This window comes from Glycine max, chromosome 20 (genome assembly GCF_000004515.6).
Source record: "Glycine max cultivar Williams 82 chromosome 20, Glycine_max_v4.0, whole genome shotgun sequence".
In the NCBI taxonomy this organism is placed as follows: domain Eukaryota; kingdom Viridiplantae; phylum Streptophyta; class Magnoliopsida; order Fabales; family Fabaceae; genus Glycine; species Glycine max.
In genome coordinates this window covers 40,857,256-40,874,768 of record NC_038256.2, presented here as the reverse complement: position 1 = coordinate 40,874,768, position 17,513 = coordinate 40,857,256, and the positions used below count along the sequence as shown (strand labels likewise).

The window sequence follows — 17,513 nt, the reverse complement described above, 5'->3', positions numbered from 1 at the left end:
AGTAAGACTGTAACCTCAACTTTCGTTGTTTCTGTGACCATAAACAGAATGTACAATTGAAGGTAGAACTTTGACAATTGGATGAGTAAGACTGTAACTGCAATAGATTTTTATTATTTGATAGTTGGTTGTGACTTGTGTTGGTCCATTTTTAAGAATATGTCGCTCACAGAATCGTTTTAGGGTGTTTTATTGGCTCTAGTTCATGACTTATTTGTGATGACTTACTACTATGGTTCTTTTTCATTTAAAGGGATGTTGATGTTATTTTTCGTTTGGCATTCTCATTTTAGGGTTTTGCACTTGTTGTATTGGTTGCGTGGCCTTCATTTAAAGGGATTTTGTTATACCAACTCTTGGATTTGCTCATAGTGTGAGGGAAATAAATTAATTGATTGGGGGTACTTAAATGAAGAATTGTTATACCAACTCTTGGATTACCCAATTTTGTTATACAATAGGAAACTCAGAGTAACAATCAATATACTTATTTTAGTAATGATACTCATTGTTCTACTTGTCTTAGCTGTGGGATCAAAATTTCGGTAATCCGCAGTTATAACATACCAAATTACCAACTTTTGATATTGTGTCCTATCTATATGCAGATTTCTGAACATTTATAGAAAGCAGCACATCTTTACTCACCTTAGTACTAGTAAATAGCCAAATATTTTCCGACCCTCAAGTCTTCGGTCTTCACACGTGCCACTTGTAAGGTGTTTAGTATGTTGCTACTTGACTGATGTTATATGCACTAGTTGTGTGGTCTGGTGCTTTCCTTATTTCATAGCTTAACTCATAAACATTTCTCTAGTACCTTAGTAAGGTTTACTCTCATAAAGAAAGAAAAGTGTGACTAACATGAAATCTTAATCTCGCTTGAGTTGACATTCCCTAAAGCAATAAAGTGAATATACTACTACTGACGACAGAGAAGCTTCATGACCAAAGGAATTCCTGCATCTATCTGATTTCAGTTGATTTTGGCAATGCTACTTTATTTTTTATTTCATCATTTGTATTTTATTTTTTATATTACATATTTGAAATTAATTTAGTTTATTTTTTTAAAACTTTTTTTAAAAAAATTATTTTAATATTAACAATAAAGACATTTTTCATTACATTTTTTTAACTTAAAAATTATTCATGTCATAATGAAGTGACAACAGCGTACCTTATCCACAGCCAAGTTCAACTTATACACGCAGGTCACATATAAACCACAAAGAAACATCGTAGTTCCCTCGCATCAGCATCTTTCGTAATTTTCTTCACTGCTATTTGCCATTGTCACTCTCATTCTCGATGGCGGCGAAGATTTCATTGGCAATTGGTTTGAGAACTCTCTTCACTGTTTTGGGACTTCTTATGCTTGCTATCGTTCTTTACACTGTCTTCACCGATGGTCTTCCGTTTCGCAAAGAACTTCTCACACCGTAAGTAACATCTCTCTATCTCTTACTACATGGAATCTCAATGCATGATTGCGTGGGATTTTTATTTTTTTTTACTCTGTTTTCTTTGCTGAATTAACAGTTTTTTTTTTTATTAAAAAAATAATAGAATAGAGCGATCGTAGAATTAGTCGATTTCCTATTTTTTGGTTTACCACTTCCTCTCTCTATGGAATAAATTTTGTCCCTCAATTTTGTTTGATTCAGGTGGATGGCAGCAACTTTGATTGATTTTTATATCAACGTTGTAGCTTTGGCGGTAAGTCAACGACTTCTTGACTTCGTTATTTTCTTCAGTATTTTAGATAGACACAGCACATACCACTTTTTTAATTTTAATTGAAACTCAGTGTTTCTTTTTATGAGGAATCTATCCATTGCTAAAGTGAGTACTGTGTTGACAGAATAAACAAAGATATTTAGTGATGCTAATGTGCCAAAATCAGCTTAAAGTACAGAAAGGGGCATGATTAGTGATGAACTTTTGGAAACAAAAGTTAAATTCTGATTTAAAATATATGTGCTTTGCAGGATTGAGTCAGCAGGCTGATTTTGTGCTGTGTCTTGGATTGAGAAATAAACTTGTCATTTCATTTTTGGTTTTAATTGTAAAATTTGTACTGATGCGAAATTTCAATTTGTACAACTTCCTCTGAAAGTTTGGTGCAGCTTTCTACTACAAACTCATCACTTATGCTATGTGTCCTTATAATTTTTCATTGGAATATAAGTCAAGTTGAATAGACCTGTATTTCCTACTTATTTTTGCGATATGCTATGTCACTTATCTTTCAAACAACTCACTCACAATTTTCAAATTTAGTGCATGCTTGGTTGGGGTTGTTTTTGGAGAAATAATCAGTTATTTTTCAAAGTGTCTAATCGAGCTGACAAAAATCTGTAATTGTTTCTCCAAAATAAGGTGAACCAAATATGGACTCAAAATCATATATCATTTAATACATGAGTAAATCTTATTGGAACGTTGCATAATTGATAATATGTCAAAATCACTTGACAAGCAAAGTTTCATAAGCTCTAACATACATTGTCTATCATCAGGTCTGGATTGCTTACAAGGAATCAAACTTAATCAGCTCAATTCTGTGGATTGTTTTGCTTGTCTGCCTTGGAAGGTATCATTTTCTGTGATGTTATTTTAATTGAAGAATAATGTGTAATATTGCTTAACTAAGGCTAGTTTTAGCATGAAGACTATATTATCTGAGCTACGAACAGAAACTTTTTGACAAGATGTCTCTACTTTTTCTATGACACTTCCCAAATAATATTACCATTTTCTGCTACAATTGTCACATAAAATGAAAATCCAACCAGGTGTCATGGTTTCTTATTTTTGATTTAAATATAGCTCTCAATGTTATACAAATGTGCTTAGCACAGTACAAGTGGATATCAAAGGTTATGGTTTCTTATGTTTAATTTAAAATATAGTTGCTCTCAGTGCTATATGCTTGTACATGGAACAGTCAAGTGGTTCATGGATCTGATAATGCTATATGCTTCATCTTTGAAATGAATTTATGTAATGCATCATAACTTTTTCTCAGGATTCATGTAAACATTAGTTATTTGTATGTGATATACTGATAGAAAGTCACATTGTAGTTATCTTTTCATATTTCTTACTTAAATTAGTTATTGATGAGAGAAGAATTATGTACTTTTGTCTCTCTGTTAATAACATGTCTACCAGATTCAATGTTTCTTTTCTGTTTTCCTGTCAATTGTTGCACCTATGGAGAAAGCTGGCAGCAATACTCTGATTTCATATTTCTTTCAAAATGTAAAATGTTCCTATGTATAAAAGCTCAGATTGATCATGAGTTTCTGAGTTGTTTCTTTTACGATGATTTAAAGGAATCTCGGAAGTGCTAATTTATTTTCACCATTTTTTTGGTATGTTTTTTAATTGTTTCAGCATCACTACATCTGCCTATATTGTTGTGCAATTTCTGAAGCTGTCATCTCAAGAATCTTCACAGGATCCTATGTATTATGTTCTATTGCGGAATCCAAATAAGTATGTCTACAGAAGCACTACTATATAGTAAAGTTTTCTCAACATTTTCCATTCCTTTTAAAATTTAATATGTTTTCTTGATCCATGGATAATGGTGTCAGTCTAGACTCTAGTTGCCATCCAGCTTATGCTTCTAAATAAATATTCTATTTCATTAGATATTATTGAGATTGACCATTTTTCTTGATGTTGATTCTGAAGTAAATATATTGATTTTCTTCCTTTACTCAGTATAAGAATAGTTAGAGATGCACTTGGTTTGAGTGTTCATTTTCTGTTTTCATTTTCTGAAAATAATTTTCATTTTCAAATTTTCAAGATTTAGAAAACATGTACAGAGAAGACAGCACTCTAAGGTGTCACCGCATTTTAACTTCTTCAAAAAAGGCTGAAAATGTTGATTTGTTGTTTTCAGTTTTAGGCATGTTTTTGAAAATATTTTCAGAGAAAATGTTTTCTAAATTTTAAGCAAACGTATTTTCACTCTTATTTTCTGTTTTCTTTGAAAATGAAAACAGAAAACACTCAAACCAAGTGCCACCTAGATTTCTTGAGTTTGATTGACAGTTTGAGAAGTCAAAAAATGTTACAGGTTTTCTTCTTCTTGTTGCTAAATTTTGTGTTATAAATTACTGCATATACATGCCATGTAAAGTGTAATTCCTGCTGTGTTGAATACTTCAATATATATATGTGAATAAAAGAAGCTGGATGATATGTATAGAATCCTATTTCACGGTCTACTTTGCTGTGTGATTTTATATATAATCTTTAGACTTTCATTATCAGTTCTGATTTTACATAGGAACGGCACAGCACCTCAAAGAAAGCATTCATCTATCGTGACTCTAAGAATAATTTTCAGCATTTTGGGTGTTGTCATGCTTGGAACTTTGGTGTACACTCTTATCACCGATGGTTCTCCTTTCCGTATAGAGCTTATAACTCCGTAAGTGCTTCATACTTTTTTATTTTTAGCATTATTTGACGTTATTATCCTTGTTGTCAACATAAGAATGATTGAACCTTCCTGTATAAGCTCAATGTGAGATGGAACATTCCTTTCCCTTTTGTTTTTCTTGTTTAATTAGGAAAAGTTATATAACGTCATTACCACTTTCTTTGTGCTACTTCTGTATACTTGACTGAATTATTCTATTTTCAACATGTTGTCTATGCCTTAATTCTTGTTTTGGTAAATTTTTTCATTCATTGTGATGTAATTTCTTCAATTTTAGTGAAAGTTCATCATCATGCAACATGAACCTTCTTGGGCATTAGAAAACCAGTTTTTGAAGAGGCTGAGGATAAATTTTCCTGATGTGTGGATAAATGGTGGCAATCTTCATTGTTTGACTTTGGTGCCAAAGGCACAGCCGTCAATATTAACTTGATCTCAGCAAAATCCAAATACAGATAATAAAGCACCAATAAATTACTTGATCATGTTATAGGCATTCTACCTGTTGGTAAACATTTGAACGCTTATGCAAAGAATGCAGTATGGACCTCATCAATTTTGAAAGTTTCAATCTTTCCTAATTAAATATTCACCAAGACCAAACCATGTACTTTCTGTCATGATATGTATTTACAACTTGGCATTTGCATGCTCATCCTCATGTGAGAAAATTTTCTCCAAAGTTTCAGCTTGTCCCAGTTATTTTTCTTTTAAGTGAATGTCATAAGCTCCAAAATGTTTGCAGGTGGTTGGCAGCAACATTAGTTGACTTCTACTTCAACGTTGTGGCTCTAGCAGTATGTTACATTTTTTCATCTTATCAGCTCTAAATCATACAAAATATAAGTTTGTTTCAGCTCTAAAACATGTTTTCTATCAAAGAGATGAACTGCCTATGTTAGACCTCTGTCTCAGCTTCTAAGAAAAATGTGTTTCCTCCTCCTTTTTATCTTAAACAATGTTTGAATGAGGGCCACCTTCCTGCTTTTGGTCACCATTGTGAATTGGGTGTGATTGTATGAGTTTTAGTAGAGTATAACAAGTATTGAAATCCTAAATTAGATGTTTCAGTAAAGGAACCAATGATTCTGCCTAGCTAGGGATGCCATCAGGAGACTCTCAAGAAACTTCCTACCTGAGTTAAAACTTAATTTTGAACTTAATTGTGATTAAAATATATCAGCACATTTACCTCTTTAAACATGTTAAAGAAGTCATTTCAATGTTCTCATCTGGTCCTAGCTCATAACAAGATATGTAAAAAAAAATAGAAAAAGAAAATAAATAATTTTCATGGACATAGTAAAATCAAGTGGTTAAAAAGATTAAGGTTGAGTAATGTAAGGGTTTAGGGGAGATAGTGACGGTGGATTATGAGATTGTCTAGTCTGTGACTTTTGTCACTGACTGACGATGCTGTGTAAACCTGGAAAAGGAACTCTTTAATCAAGCAAAATGGAAACCTGGTAAATTCATACAAGAATTTATAGATCATGTAATGACTTTAGTTTGCTCAGAGAAGCCAACCATCTATAACAGTATTTGTGTAATATGCACTACCAAGTGCATTCAGGAGTTATAGCAAAAATAAAATTAATAATTTAAGGAATAGTAGTTTTTCATTGTCATTTGTCAATAGTTGTGACAATGACCTATTTGATTACTGACCACTAGACAATGTTGAAATAATCAAAGTCTAAATATAAGTGTATGTAAGGTTTATGTTCAATTCTGTAATGCTGAAGTTTAATTTCAGTACACTTGTTTTGTCTCAATTTAAATATCCTATTCCTAACTATTCATACAATATCAGGTCTGGGTTGCCTACAAAGAATCTAGTTGGATTTCTGCAATCTTTTGGATAATTCTCTTGATATGTTTTGGCAGGTTTGTTGCCACAATTTTTATTTTGCTTATTTGTTGGTGATTAAAACTAGTTATCATTAGAAAACACCTTTATCAAGCATTTTAACTAATTTTAGTTTTATGACATTCCAATTTCCAATGAGCAACTGTTTAATTTTCAACTATTCATTGATCTGGATATCAAATTTTTTTCAATTTGGCAAGTATTGAATAAGACAATTATATGATGGTAAGCGAGACTAAATAAACAATTTTTTAAAGGCTTCATTGACTTTTTAGTCCCCATAATATATACCTCTTTTGGTTTTAATCCCTAGAAAAGATTATTGTCGGTATTGATCCCTATTAATTTTTTTTTTATTTAGTTTTGGTCCCTATCCTTATTCAATGCTGGCGTGGCTAACAATATTACACTTTTTTCAGTTTTAATCACTAGAAAAAATATTGTCAGCTTTGCTCCCTATTTTTTTTATTTAGTTTTGGTCCCTATCCTTATTCAATGCAAAGCTGACAATATTGTTTCTAGTGACTAAAACTGAAAAAAGTGTAATATTATGGAGACTAAAAGGTTGTTTAAGCCTTTTTTAAAAGAATATTTTCTTGATGTTACTTATGGGCTTATCCCTTTAACCATTTACCATATGGTGCATGCTTCACTAGGTTCTAACAATTCTAACTTCTCATTTTTTTGTGGTTATTTACTTTTCAAAATTTTCAGCATTACTACTTGCTTCTACATTACATGGCAGCTGTTCCAGATATCTCGTGAAGATCCTGCTTACCTTGTTTTAGTGCATCATGGAGACAGGCAAGCAAGCATATAGCACTCTTTTCTTTTTATTTTTGAACATTTGTATTGGGACTGGAACAGACATGAAGTAACATATTTTTGGGGTGGCAGAGTCATTTAACTGTTAAGAAGTTAGTATTCTGTCTTACTGAGACTCTTATCACTTATCACTGGTTACTTAACCATTATAAGGTTTAGCAGATAACAGAGGAATGAAGGTCATCCAACCTTTCGCTGCATAATCTCTATCTTTCTCTACTTTTTATAGTTTACTTAGAAACCTTAATACATTTTTTTATAATAGGGCAGAAAACAGATATAAGGGGATATCTGGTGAGGCAACATAGCAATGGTGTTCATGAATCAAAGGCATGTAAAACAGTAAAAGGATCAAGTGGTATGTTCTTGAAAATGTGTGAGTGGATTGCCTATAAGGCTTACGATCTGGCATTTACTTTGTTTGATAGTTGCAGGAAATAAAAAAGGGGATCAGATAATCCCTGAGCAGATATTGTAACACCAGAAGACAAAATTAACATACTAGCGCAATAGATGTAGTTTGGAGATCGTTATCTCTGCAAACACTGCTAGTGGATGGACGATGTCGTTCCCCAAGCAGTAATTCTTCTACTTTCTTGTGTTATAAATGCTCAATTTTTTCCTCTGTATAGCACTACCACTGTAATTGATTATGAAGTTTAAACTTCCGAATCAGAGAAAATGTTCAGATCATAAGTATCTATTCATTTGTTACTTGCATGAATAACCGTTTCTTTAATTTTATCATTTCATGGTGCTTTCTCTTCTACTGGAAAATTCCAGTAACTGGAGAGGAAATTTTTCCATCTGGATTGACCGTAAAGTGATTCAGGTTGTAATTGTGCTAACTTATGCATGCCGTATGAAATAATCTTTATTGAGATGTCTGTATAGGTTTCTTAGTAGTAGTTTTTTGTCCCGACAAATCCTTTAAAGTTCTAAAATTGCGGATACCACGTTTCTAAAATTGCCTCTACTCTCAATCGTGTTTCTTTCTCGGGGAAGGTATCAGGTAGCATTTGACACGGTTGAGCTATAATGATCTACGTTTTTTATTACTGCACAAGATAGAGTTGTTAAAAGTTTTCGTTCATCACTTTTTTTTTTTTTTGCAAGTTTCTTTTAGATAAAATCACCAAACTCTGTCCTTGATACTATCACTATGTACCATGTTATGGAGCTATAAATATTGTTCCCTAAAATTTTTCAATTCCCTAATTTCCTCCATTTCACGTGGTCTTCCTCATTCTCATTTTTTTCTGCCAGTTCAATCTTCCTCCCACCATCAATTTAATGATAAAGGTTTGCAATGACCCACTATACTGCTGAATATGAACAACGTGATGGTAATGGAGCATATCCCTACTTTGGATTGTTTATGTTTGATTTTGATTTCATTCAGGCAAAGAACAATATCTATTGTAAGGTATCTATTCTTGAATGTGGATGATCCTGTGCGAAAACTTTAATTTTGTTAGAGTTGCATTAAAGAGTTATTCATCTCCATACCAATACTTCAAGGAAAAAAGGTGACTTGAAGGTAAGGCCCAAGGGTCGTTTTCTGTTATGTATGTAAAATCCTGATTCCTGATCTTTTACAGCTTTCAGTCTTTCACGAGGTAATTGTTTTTGTTATTAGACGGCAAGACCATTTTTGCTTAGTTGTGTTCTTTATTAAACATATGCTATCTAATTTCAATTACCTTGTAATTAAATATTTTTTATGATACATTTCATTTATATGGGTGTATTTGGAAATGAGAATTATTTGTTTTCTTGAGAATTGCTTATTAATTACTTATGTGTTTGGTAACACATTTCAGCTTGTTTTTAAATTTTTTTATTAACTAAAAAATTTGTTTAACTATTTAATAAATAAGTTTTTTTTAATAATTTCTGACATTTTTTAATATGATACTTAAAGTAGTATTTTTAAAAAATACTAACATCTAGCTTCTAAATTTTATATATCTATTTTATTTTTGTCCGTGAATATTTATTAGATTTTTTAAATCTTTTTTACTTAAGGTAGCATTTTATTATTTTTACCTTTTTTTTACATATGATACAGTTTTATCATATTTATATTTTTATTATATGATATTGACAATGATATATAATAAGTTTATGTATTTTTTATTTTTTTTATATTTTATAAATAAAAAGATACATGTGTTTAAAATTAATTTAATACTAAAATTATAAATATTACAAGTATATTTTTATCAAGAAAATCAAATTAAAAAAATGTATAAAAACATTACATAAATATGTATATTTATGTAATTTTATATTTTTTAGTTATTTTAATAAATAATTTTATTTTAATATTTATGATTTAATAAGATAATTTTTTAATTTTCATTGTCAAATATAATTTTTGTCTTGTTAATTGGTTGACCAGATGTGCATGAATTATTGAAAAACTCCTTAAGTTCTTCTTATTTGAGTGTAATTTCTACAAATAAAAAATTATTTTGTCTTATTAATTGATTTTCTAAATTATTAATTGAATTGCCAGTATTTTATAAATACTGATTTTTATCTTAATATTTTTTTAATGAATTGTCTTAGTATTCTTAAACTGCAATTAGTAATTAATACTTAGGACAATTTAATAGTTTTTTGTTGAAAAAAAAAAGCGGTAGGGCGAAGAAACACATCTAAATTCTAATACAATAGGACAGATTATTAGTATGCTAATTGTATTTACTAATATGATAAAATTATTGGTTTTTTTTCGTAAATATATCTTCTCCCTCCTATTTTTTCTTAACCTACACTACTTTACAATTTAATTTTTAATATACACTACTTGAAACTTTCTCTCTCCTTTTTCTTTTTTTTTTAATTTAAAATATTATATTATATAATTTTTTTAATTGTTTTTAAAATTACTTATTTAATAAAATAAATTTTATAATTTTTTTTATTTTTTAAATAAAAATATACAGATAAAGAAAAATAAAAAAATTGGATAAAATTATAATACAATTTTTTAGTTACTTTGTATGTATTTTTGTAGTTAAATTTATGTGTTGTTAATATATTTTTATTATGATAGTTAATTTAAAAAATAATAAAATTGGTTAGTAATATTAAAATAAACAAAAAACACAGTAAAAAAATAATTGATACATCTATCTTATATAATAGACATAAAATTTGAAAGAGTAGTAAGTGCTATATTAAAAATATCTTTTAAAATATTTATTGAAAATTTCTTTAAATAAAAATATATTGAAAATATCTTTTAGAATATTTATTAAAAATATCTTTAAAAATATTTATTTAACAGTTATTTATTGCTTAAGTGATAAAAATTAATATTTTTATTATTTATTACCTGCAGATATGAAAAAGAAAAAAAATTAAAATACCCAAAAAACACCGAGAACGACTAAATATGAGTTAGTTTTGATAATAAAAATATATTGAAAATATCTTTAAAAATATTTTATTAACAATTATTTTTTGTTGCCATGGAACCAATGTGGGAAGAATATAAATGAGATCAATAGATCCTGATCCAAGAAGAAAAAGGACGCCAAAGTAGTAGTGGAAAAACATGTGAAATTTATCGACAATTCAACATAAACAATTGTCCTACCATATTTGCATCTTAAGTTTTTTCATTAGTCAAGTGTAATTCTTTAAGTATTTTATTGATAATGCAATATAATTTTTTTTTATAAATAAGTTGTTAAACAAATTTTTTTCTCATTTTTAATTAAATCTAATGACATAAACAAACTAATTATATTTATTAATATAATTATATAAGAAAATTCGGATTTTAAATAAAAATATTCACCTAAAAAATATGTTAAGTAAATTAAATAATAAAACAAAAATAATTATATTTAATAATATCATTTTCTTTAAAAAAATTAAAAACAAAATTATAAAATTTAATTCAATAAATAAGTAATTTTAAAACCAATTAAAAAAAAATTATATAATATAATATTTATATTTTATAATATTTTAAATTTAAAAAAAAACAAAAAAAGAGAGAGAAAGTCCCAAGTAATATATATTATGAATTAAATTACAGATTGAAAAAAAACGAAAAGGTGTATTTATGGAAAAAAAAACCAATTATTGACTTTGTATTAATTGATTGTTGACTAATTATTTCTATTTTATAAACTATAATAATTCATTTTTTTATTCATTATACTAATTGATTTATTTCAATATTCTTAAACTACGATCTTGATTGATGAAAAAAATCCTCATACAATTGATAATAGATATAATAAATATTTTCAAAACAATAAAATAAAATAAAAAGATTATAAGACATATAATGATGATTGGAAATTAAATAAAAACAATAAGGAACTATTTATTATGAATTAAATATATAATTAAAAATACCTAGATATGTTAGTAGTACAGTGGAGACTAACACCAACAAACTCTTCTAACGAGTCTCGTATAAAATATTTTGTTATCAAATACTCATAAATCATAATATTACTTAAGGTTTTTTATTTTTGTGGTCAGAATATATGATATAATAAAAATATAAGATAATAATATGATAGGATAAAAGTGAGATAAATTTTAATTTTATTCAATATTTGATATTCATCGGATTACAAATTAGATAATGATGATATAATCTTATTTTTTTTGGTAACGAGATAATGATGATATAATATAAGTTAGGTTTAAATGACAAAACTATTGTTTCGCGTTAATATGGTATTAATTTTTTAACAATTAAAATTTAATTTATTTTTACAAACTATAAAATTATATTTATATAATTTTAACTATAAAAATAGATAAGCACACGAGTTTTATAAAAGTTTCAGCTTATCTGTTTGTTAACCCAACTAAGGCTAATTGTCCTTTGCAAAATAAATTTGTGAAATTTCTTTAAATACAATTCAAGCCTTTCTTACATTTTTTTTTTTTGTGTTTGACATTTGATTTTAAAACAAATAATCCAAAAATAAATAATATCACATTAAAATTAATTTTAATCAAAATTAACTTTATAAAATTAATTTAAGTTTGCAAATTTAACGTGATAGTAATCTTTTCTCCTAAAAAAAAAAAAAAAAAAGAAACGCAAAAGGTGCCATGTCATCATTCCGAAACGCCACGATTCCAATGCAAAACGAAGCGAGAGCCGAGATGTGACGTTGCACGCACGTATAAAAGCCAACTCTTCGTCCCTAACGATGTTGTTCTCTCCCTCACTTCTCTATTTTCAGAGGCGAAAAAAGGGAAGAAAACAAATCCCCCAAAAGAAGAATGATATGCCCAAATTATAAAAACTAGGTTTTGATTATATTTTCCCCTCGATTTTCATTTACTGAGAAAATCACTGCTGCTGCTGCTACTCCCTTTTCTCGTCCTCAGTGTCGAGTTATTTCCCCCCCTCAAATTTTCGTTTTTTTTCCTAAAAAAAAGGAAAAGTAAATGGCGGCGGCGATTTCTTCACCGATGGCTCAGTCTGTGGCGGCGGCGGCGACTCCAGTAATAGCTCCGGGAGTCGCATTGGGCGGAGGTCCCTTTGCGAATGCGTCTCTGTACGTGGGCGATCTCGAGGGGAATGTAAATGAGGAGCAACTTTATGATCTGTTCAGCCAGGTGGCTCAGATTGCTTCAATTAGGGTTTGCAGGGATCAGACCAAGCGATCCTCTCTTGGTTATGCCTATGTCAACTTTGCCAACGCTCAGGACGGTTGGTTTTGTTCTCAATTTGCTTTTGGTTTTTATGTAATTTGCAGATTGATGTGAATTCTTTTGACCTTCATTTTACTCGTTAATTCGGTGTTTTGTGTGTAGAGTGAATCATCTTTATCATCATTGTCATTATTATTGTAAAAGAGAGAAGAATCATTTAAAAAAGAAATAACAAAATAGGGATAGTATGGATTTACTGTACTGATACTACTTGAATCAACAATATTCCAGTGAATTTTGTTTTAATGTTTGGGTTTGAGTGGTAGAAAGGCAAGTATTGGGCGGAGGATGATGTTTTGAACCTTATTTATGATATTTTGTTACTTAGATATGTTCCAATATATGAAGCAGGACACTTTTCATTAAGTGTCCACTTAACAAAAAAAATTCATTGGCCTGAACTGACTTTTTTTATATGATTCGGACATTTTGTGAATAATTTGCTCCTTGTTTATAGTTATATTGATGTGAGTTGGCTGTTTGGGTAGTTTGCAGGTTTTGACCTCCCTGAACTGAAATCTCTATGCTGTCATTGCGCAGAAAAAAGTTATATGTTTATTATTTTATTGTTAATTTGCATTTTTGATCCTGTTGTTGTATGACTGCTTTTGGTAATTTTATTACAGCATCCAATGCCATGGAACTTCTGAACTTCACTCCTCTGAATGGAAAACCGATTCGAATTATGTTTTCCCAACGTGATCCAAGCATTCGGAAAAGCGGACATGGCAATGTGTTCATTAAGAACCTGGATACATCAATTGATAACAAGGCATTGCATGACACTTTTGCTGCCTTTGGCACTGTACTTTCTTGTAAGGTGGCTCTTGACAGCAGTGGCCAGTCAAAAGGGTATGGTTTTGTTCAGTTTGACAATGAAGAGGCTGCCCAGAATGCAATCAAACGATTGAACGGCATGTTGATAAATGATAAACAAGTCTACGTTGGACTCTTTATTCGGCGCCAGGAAAGGGAGCAGACAAATGGATCACCCAAGTTCACTAATGTATATGTGAAAAATTTGTCTGAAACATATACTGATGAGGACCTGAAGAAGCTATTTGGCCCCTATGGTACAATAACCAGTGCAACAGTTATGAAAGATGTGAATGGGAAGTCTAGATGTTTTGGTTTTGTGAATTTCCAGAATCCGGATTCAGCAGCTGCTGCAGTTGAGAGGTTAAATGGAACTACTATTAACAATGACAGGGTTTTATATGTGGGGAGAGCTCAGAGGAAAGCAGAAAGAGAGGCCGAGTTGAAAGCAAAAATTGAGCAGGAAAGAATCAGTAGATATGAAAAATTACAAGGTGCTAATTTGTACCTGAAAAATCTTGATGACAGTTTCAGTGATGAGAAGTTGAAGGATCTATTTTCTGAGTTTGGAACTATAACATCTTGCAAGGTATGTGGAAAGTATTCACACTGTATGTCTCTATCTATTGTGCACAGGCAAGTGCAACTACATCTTTGGTTGAGTGGTACCTCATGCATCTAATTAGCCTTTTTTACTTGTTGATTTTATTATTATTATTTGAGTGAATGGTTATATATTGAATATTTTAGGTGATGATTGATTCAAATGGACGGAGTAAGGGGTCTGGTTTTGTTTCCTTTTCTACTCCTGAGGAAGCAAGTAAAGCTGTAAGTTATAATTTATTTTGGTTTAAAAAGGTATAACTGACTACCTGTTTCCTTTTCTTATTGAATGTCTGAGCTTTTTTTATCATCTTTTGTCCAGTTGAATGAAATGAATGGCAAGTTGATTGGACGAAAGCCTCTATATGTTGCTGTGGCCCAGCGCAAAGAAGAGAGGAAGGCTCATCTACAGGTGATGCTTTTCTTTAAAATCTCATTGTTATTTGTTCCAACATGGTTTAAAATCCGGAATACTTCCTTGTTAAGTAAATGTCACTTGTAGTTAAGTGGATTTTCTTCACTTGCATTTGTTGAAATATTCATATGTTCTTTATGATGTATATATGTGCTATATTTGTAGTATTAAATATTAATAATGTTTCATTATATGTATTTTTTTTGGTGATTTTCTTGGTTATTTGAGTTTTGCTGCTTTGCCATACCTATTGTGGATAAAATTTTGGCATATTATATCTCCCGCCCCCCCAAAAAAAATATTTTTAAAATTTTCAAGCATAGAAATATGGTTGTTTAATTGTGTTGAGGAGTTTTTCCTTAAACTTGATTGGTGGTGTAACAAATTGACTTTTTTGCAGGCTCAATTTGCTCAAATTCGAGCACCTGGTGGAATGGCACCTCTGCCTGCTGGTATTCCTTTATATCATCCAGGGGCACCGAGACTTGCCCCCCAACAGTTGTATTATGGTCAAGGCACACCTGGCTTTATGCCACCACAGCCTGCTGGATTTTCTTTCCAGCAGCAAATCTTGCCTGGAATGCGGCCTGGTGTCGCCCCCAATTTCATTATGCCTTACCACCTTCAGAGACAGGGTCAGCTTGGGCAGAGGACGGGTGTTCGTAGAAATGGAAACTTCCAACAGGTGCAACAGAACCAGGTAGTTATTCCATAAGTCTAAGGTTTGAAATACTTGCTCTTAATTATTTTGTCATGATTGAAAACAATTTAATCTTTTTAAGCAGATGCTACATCGTAACTCCAACCAAGGATTTAGATACATGCCCAATGGTCGAAATGGCATGGATCCATCTTTAGTTCCTCACGGTCTTATGGGTCCCATGATGCCTATGCCCTTTGATGGTTCTGGAGTCACTGCAGCCCCTAATGATAATCAGCGTCCTGGAGCATTGTCTACCACACTTGCCTCAGCTCTTGCCTCTGCTACCCCAGAAAATCAGCGCATGGTGGGTATAAATTGATACTTTTTATGCATATGCATACTGCTTATGTTTCACTTTGATCTTGAGAGTTTTCCTCTCTCACAATTCACTCCTTATTTTAAATTATATTGCAATGTACTCAAATTATACAAAGTCTTTCCCTGTTACTCTTTTTGCTATCTTTGGTAGGGACAGATATAAAATGAGTTTGAAGGTTTAATGGACAAATCACACCATGATTTAAATCTGGGACTAAATTGAGAGGGTTGAACATTTTTTAGGATTAAATTGTATTTTACTAATTTTATGTTTGCCTTGGAAGGGATAATGGTATAATAATGTATCCACATTTTTTAATTTATAGTTATTATCGTGACATTTTACTATATAATGATCATTGTGTGAGAAGTAATCTTTGGTTTACATTGTTCAAATTAACAGATGTTGGGTGAACATCTATATCCCCTTGTGGAACGACTCGCACCAAACCAATATACAGCAAAGGTGACAGGGATGTTGCTGGAAATGGACCAGTCAGAAGTAATCAATCTCATTGAATCTCCTGAGGACCTGAAGACAAAGGTGTCGGAGGCAATGCAGGTCCTGCATGAGGTTGCATCTGGTTCTGAAGTTGATCAGCTTGGCTCGATGTCGTTGAATGAATGAAACAGTCTCTGGTAGAGGAAGAGATATGCTCCATCGTGTCATGTGTGAGCTGCTTTTTTGGGGCTTAACGAGCTAGTATTTTCTGGGGTCTTCTGAATTTTGATTTTCAAGATCACATTTTCTCTTTTTTGCGGGATTGTTGATTTGAGATGATATGGAGGGATTCAAGGATTTGTTTTGGTAGACTTTTTAGTAGTTTCATTTAGTATTTTCAGACTTATGATTATATTTTGTTTAAGACTGAGTTTGTGGTAGAACATTTGGTTTATTAGCCTTGGAAACAATTTTATTTTATTAGACATTTGAAATGGGTTTTCTCTCTTTTAATTTCTTAATTTATTTTCTGTGTGCACTAATTTTTGGTTGGAAAATTCCAACTAAAGGTGGATGAGCTCTCGACGCCTGTGGTAATGAACTGCATATGCAATTCAGGTTCATTATATTAGCAATAGTTTATTTGGACTTGACATTACTATTTGTCCATGTTCTGTGCCATTAGCTTTTCTGCATTGGTAATGCAGACTGTTAGTCTCAATCTTCCTAATTGCAAAACCAAATTCTAGTTAAAGGTACGTGGTAAATCTCTACAAAATTTTGTCCACTTTAAAAGAGCTTGAATGCTTGATGCTATGTGTGGTCTTTTAAAGAATAAAATTATTTAGAAACTGGCAATTTAGTAAATGTAAATGTTCTCACATAAAAATATATTAGTAAGTTGACATTGGTCCGAATTGAATTATATAAACGTGTATTTTTAAATGCCAAAACAATATAAATTGCTATTTTATGGATTAAATTGCATATTTGCAAGGGCTTTACCTAACTCAACGTTTGCACTTTTATATTTACCTTTTTCTCAAAAAATATTTATATTCTAGGCAAAGTTATGACATCCGGCCTGGTCTTTAATTCGATTGAGACAGTAAATCAGTCATCTAATCAATAGGTCAGTAATTGGTTCAGTTTGGTCCAGTATATATTAAAAAAGTTAAAATTATATATGTATCCATTATACATAAGTATATAACTAACATTATTTGATTAAGAAAAATTCATTTATATTTCAAAATCCAAAATAACAATTGAAGTATTAAAGTTAATAACACAGGTCCACAAATAATAATTCAATAACACAATTACACAAATTTCATGTTTTTTTGGAGC

The 17,513-nt window shown here is 30.7% G+C and overlaps 2 protein-coding genes across 7 annotated transcripts; both read left to right on the top strand.

The window, feature by feature from the left end:
- The first annotated feature begins 1,192 nt into the window (after window positions 1-1,192).
- On the top strand, window positions 1,193-7,853 carry LOC100784044 (uncharacterized). Of its 6 annotated transcripts, none has more exons than XR_420379.4 (10): window positions 1,193-1,442; window positions 1,668-1,719; window positions 2,523-2,596; window positions 3,403-3,504; window positions 4,310-4,453; window positions 5,211-5,262; window positions 6,279-6,352; window positions 7,050-7,139; window positions 7,431-7,518; window positions 7,589-7,853. XR_420379.4 is itself a non-coding variant. In XM_006606127.3 (9 exons), the coding sequence occupies exons 1-9, from the start codon at window positions 1,312-1,314 to the stop codon at window positions 7,441-7,443; spliced, it is 732 nt and encodes a 243-aa protein (XP_006606190.1). In that variant the 5' UTR covers window positions 1,193-1,311; the 3' UTR covers window positions 7,444-7,519. The 6 variants fall into 6 exon arrangements, 2 of the variants coding, with proteins under 2 accessions (XP_006606190.1, XP_003556174.1); XR_001386945.3 differs by having other exon boundaries at window positions 1,194-1,442; window positions 7,595-7,853; XR_420376.4 differs by having other exon boundaries at window positions 1,194-1,442; window positions 7,426-7,518; window positions 7,595-7,853.
- Window positions 7,854-12,356: 4,503 nt separating this feature from the next.
- Window positions 12,357-16,657, top strand: LOC100783163 (polyadenylate-binding protein 3). The gene is made up of 7 exons (XM_003556124.5): window positions 12,357-12,864; window positions 13,493-14,271; window positions 14,433-14,510; window positions 14,608-14,697; window positions 15,101-15,400; window positions 15,486-15,707; window positions 16,125-16,657. The coding sequence occupies exons 1-7, from the start codon at window positions 12,600-12,602 to the stop codon at window positions 16,347-16,349; spliced, it is 1,959 nt and encodes a 652-aa protein (XP_003556172.1). The 5' UTR covers window positions 12,357-12,599; the 3' UTR covers window positions 16,350-16,657.
- The last annotated feature ends 856 nt before the right edge of the window (window positions 16,658-17,513 follow it).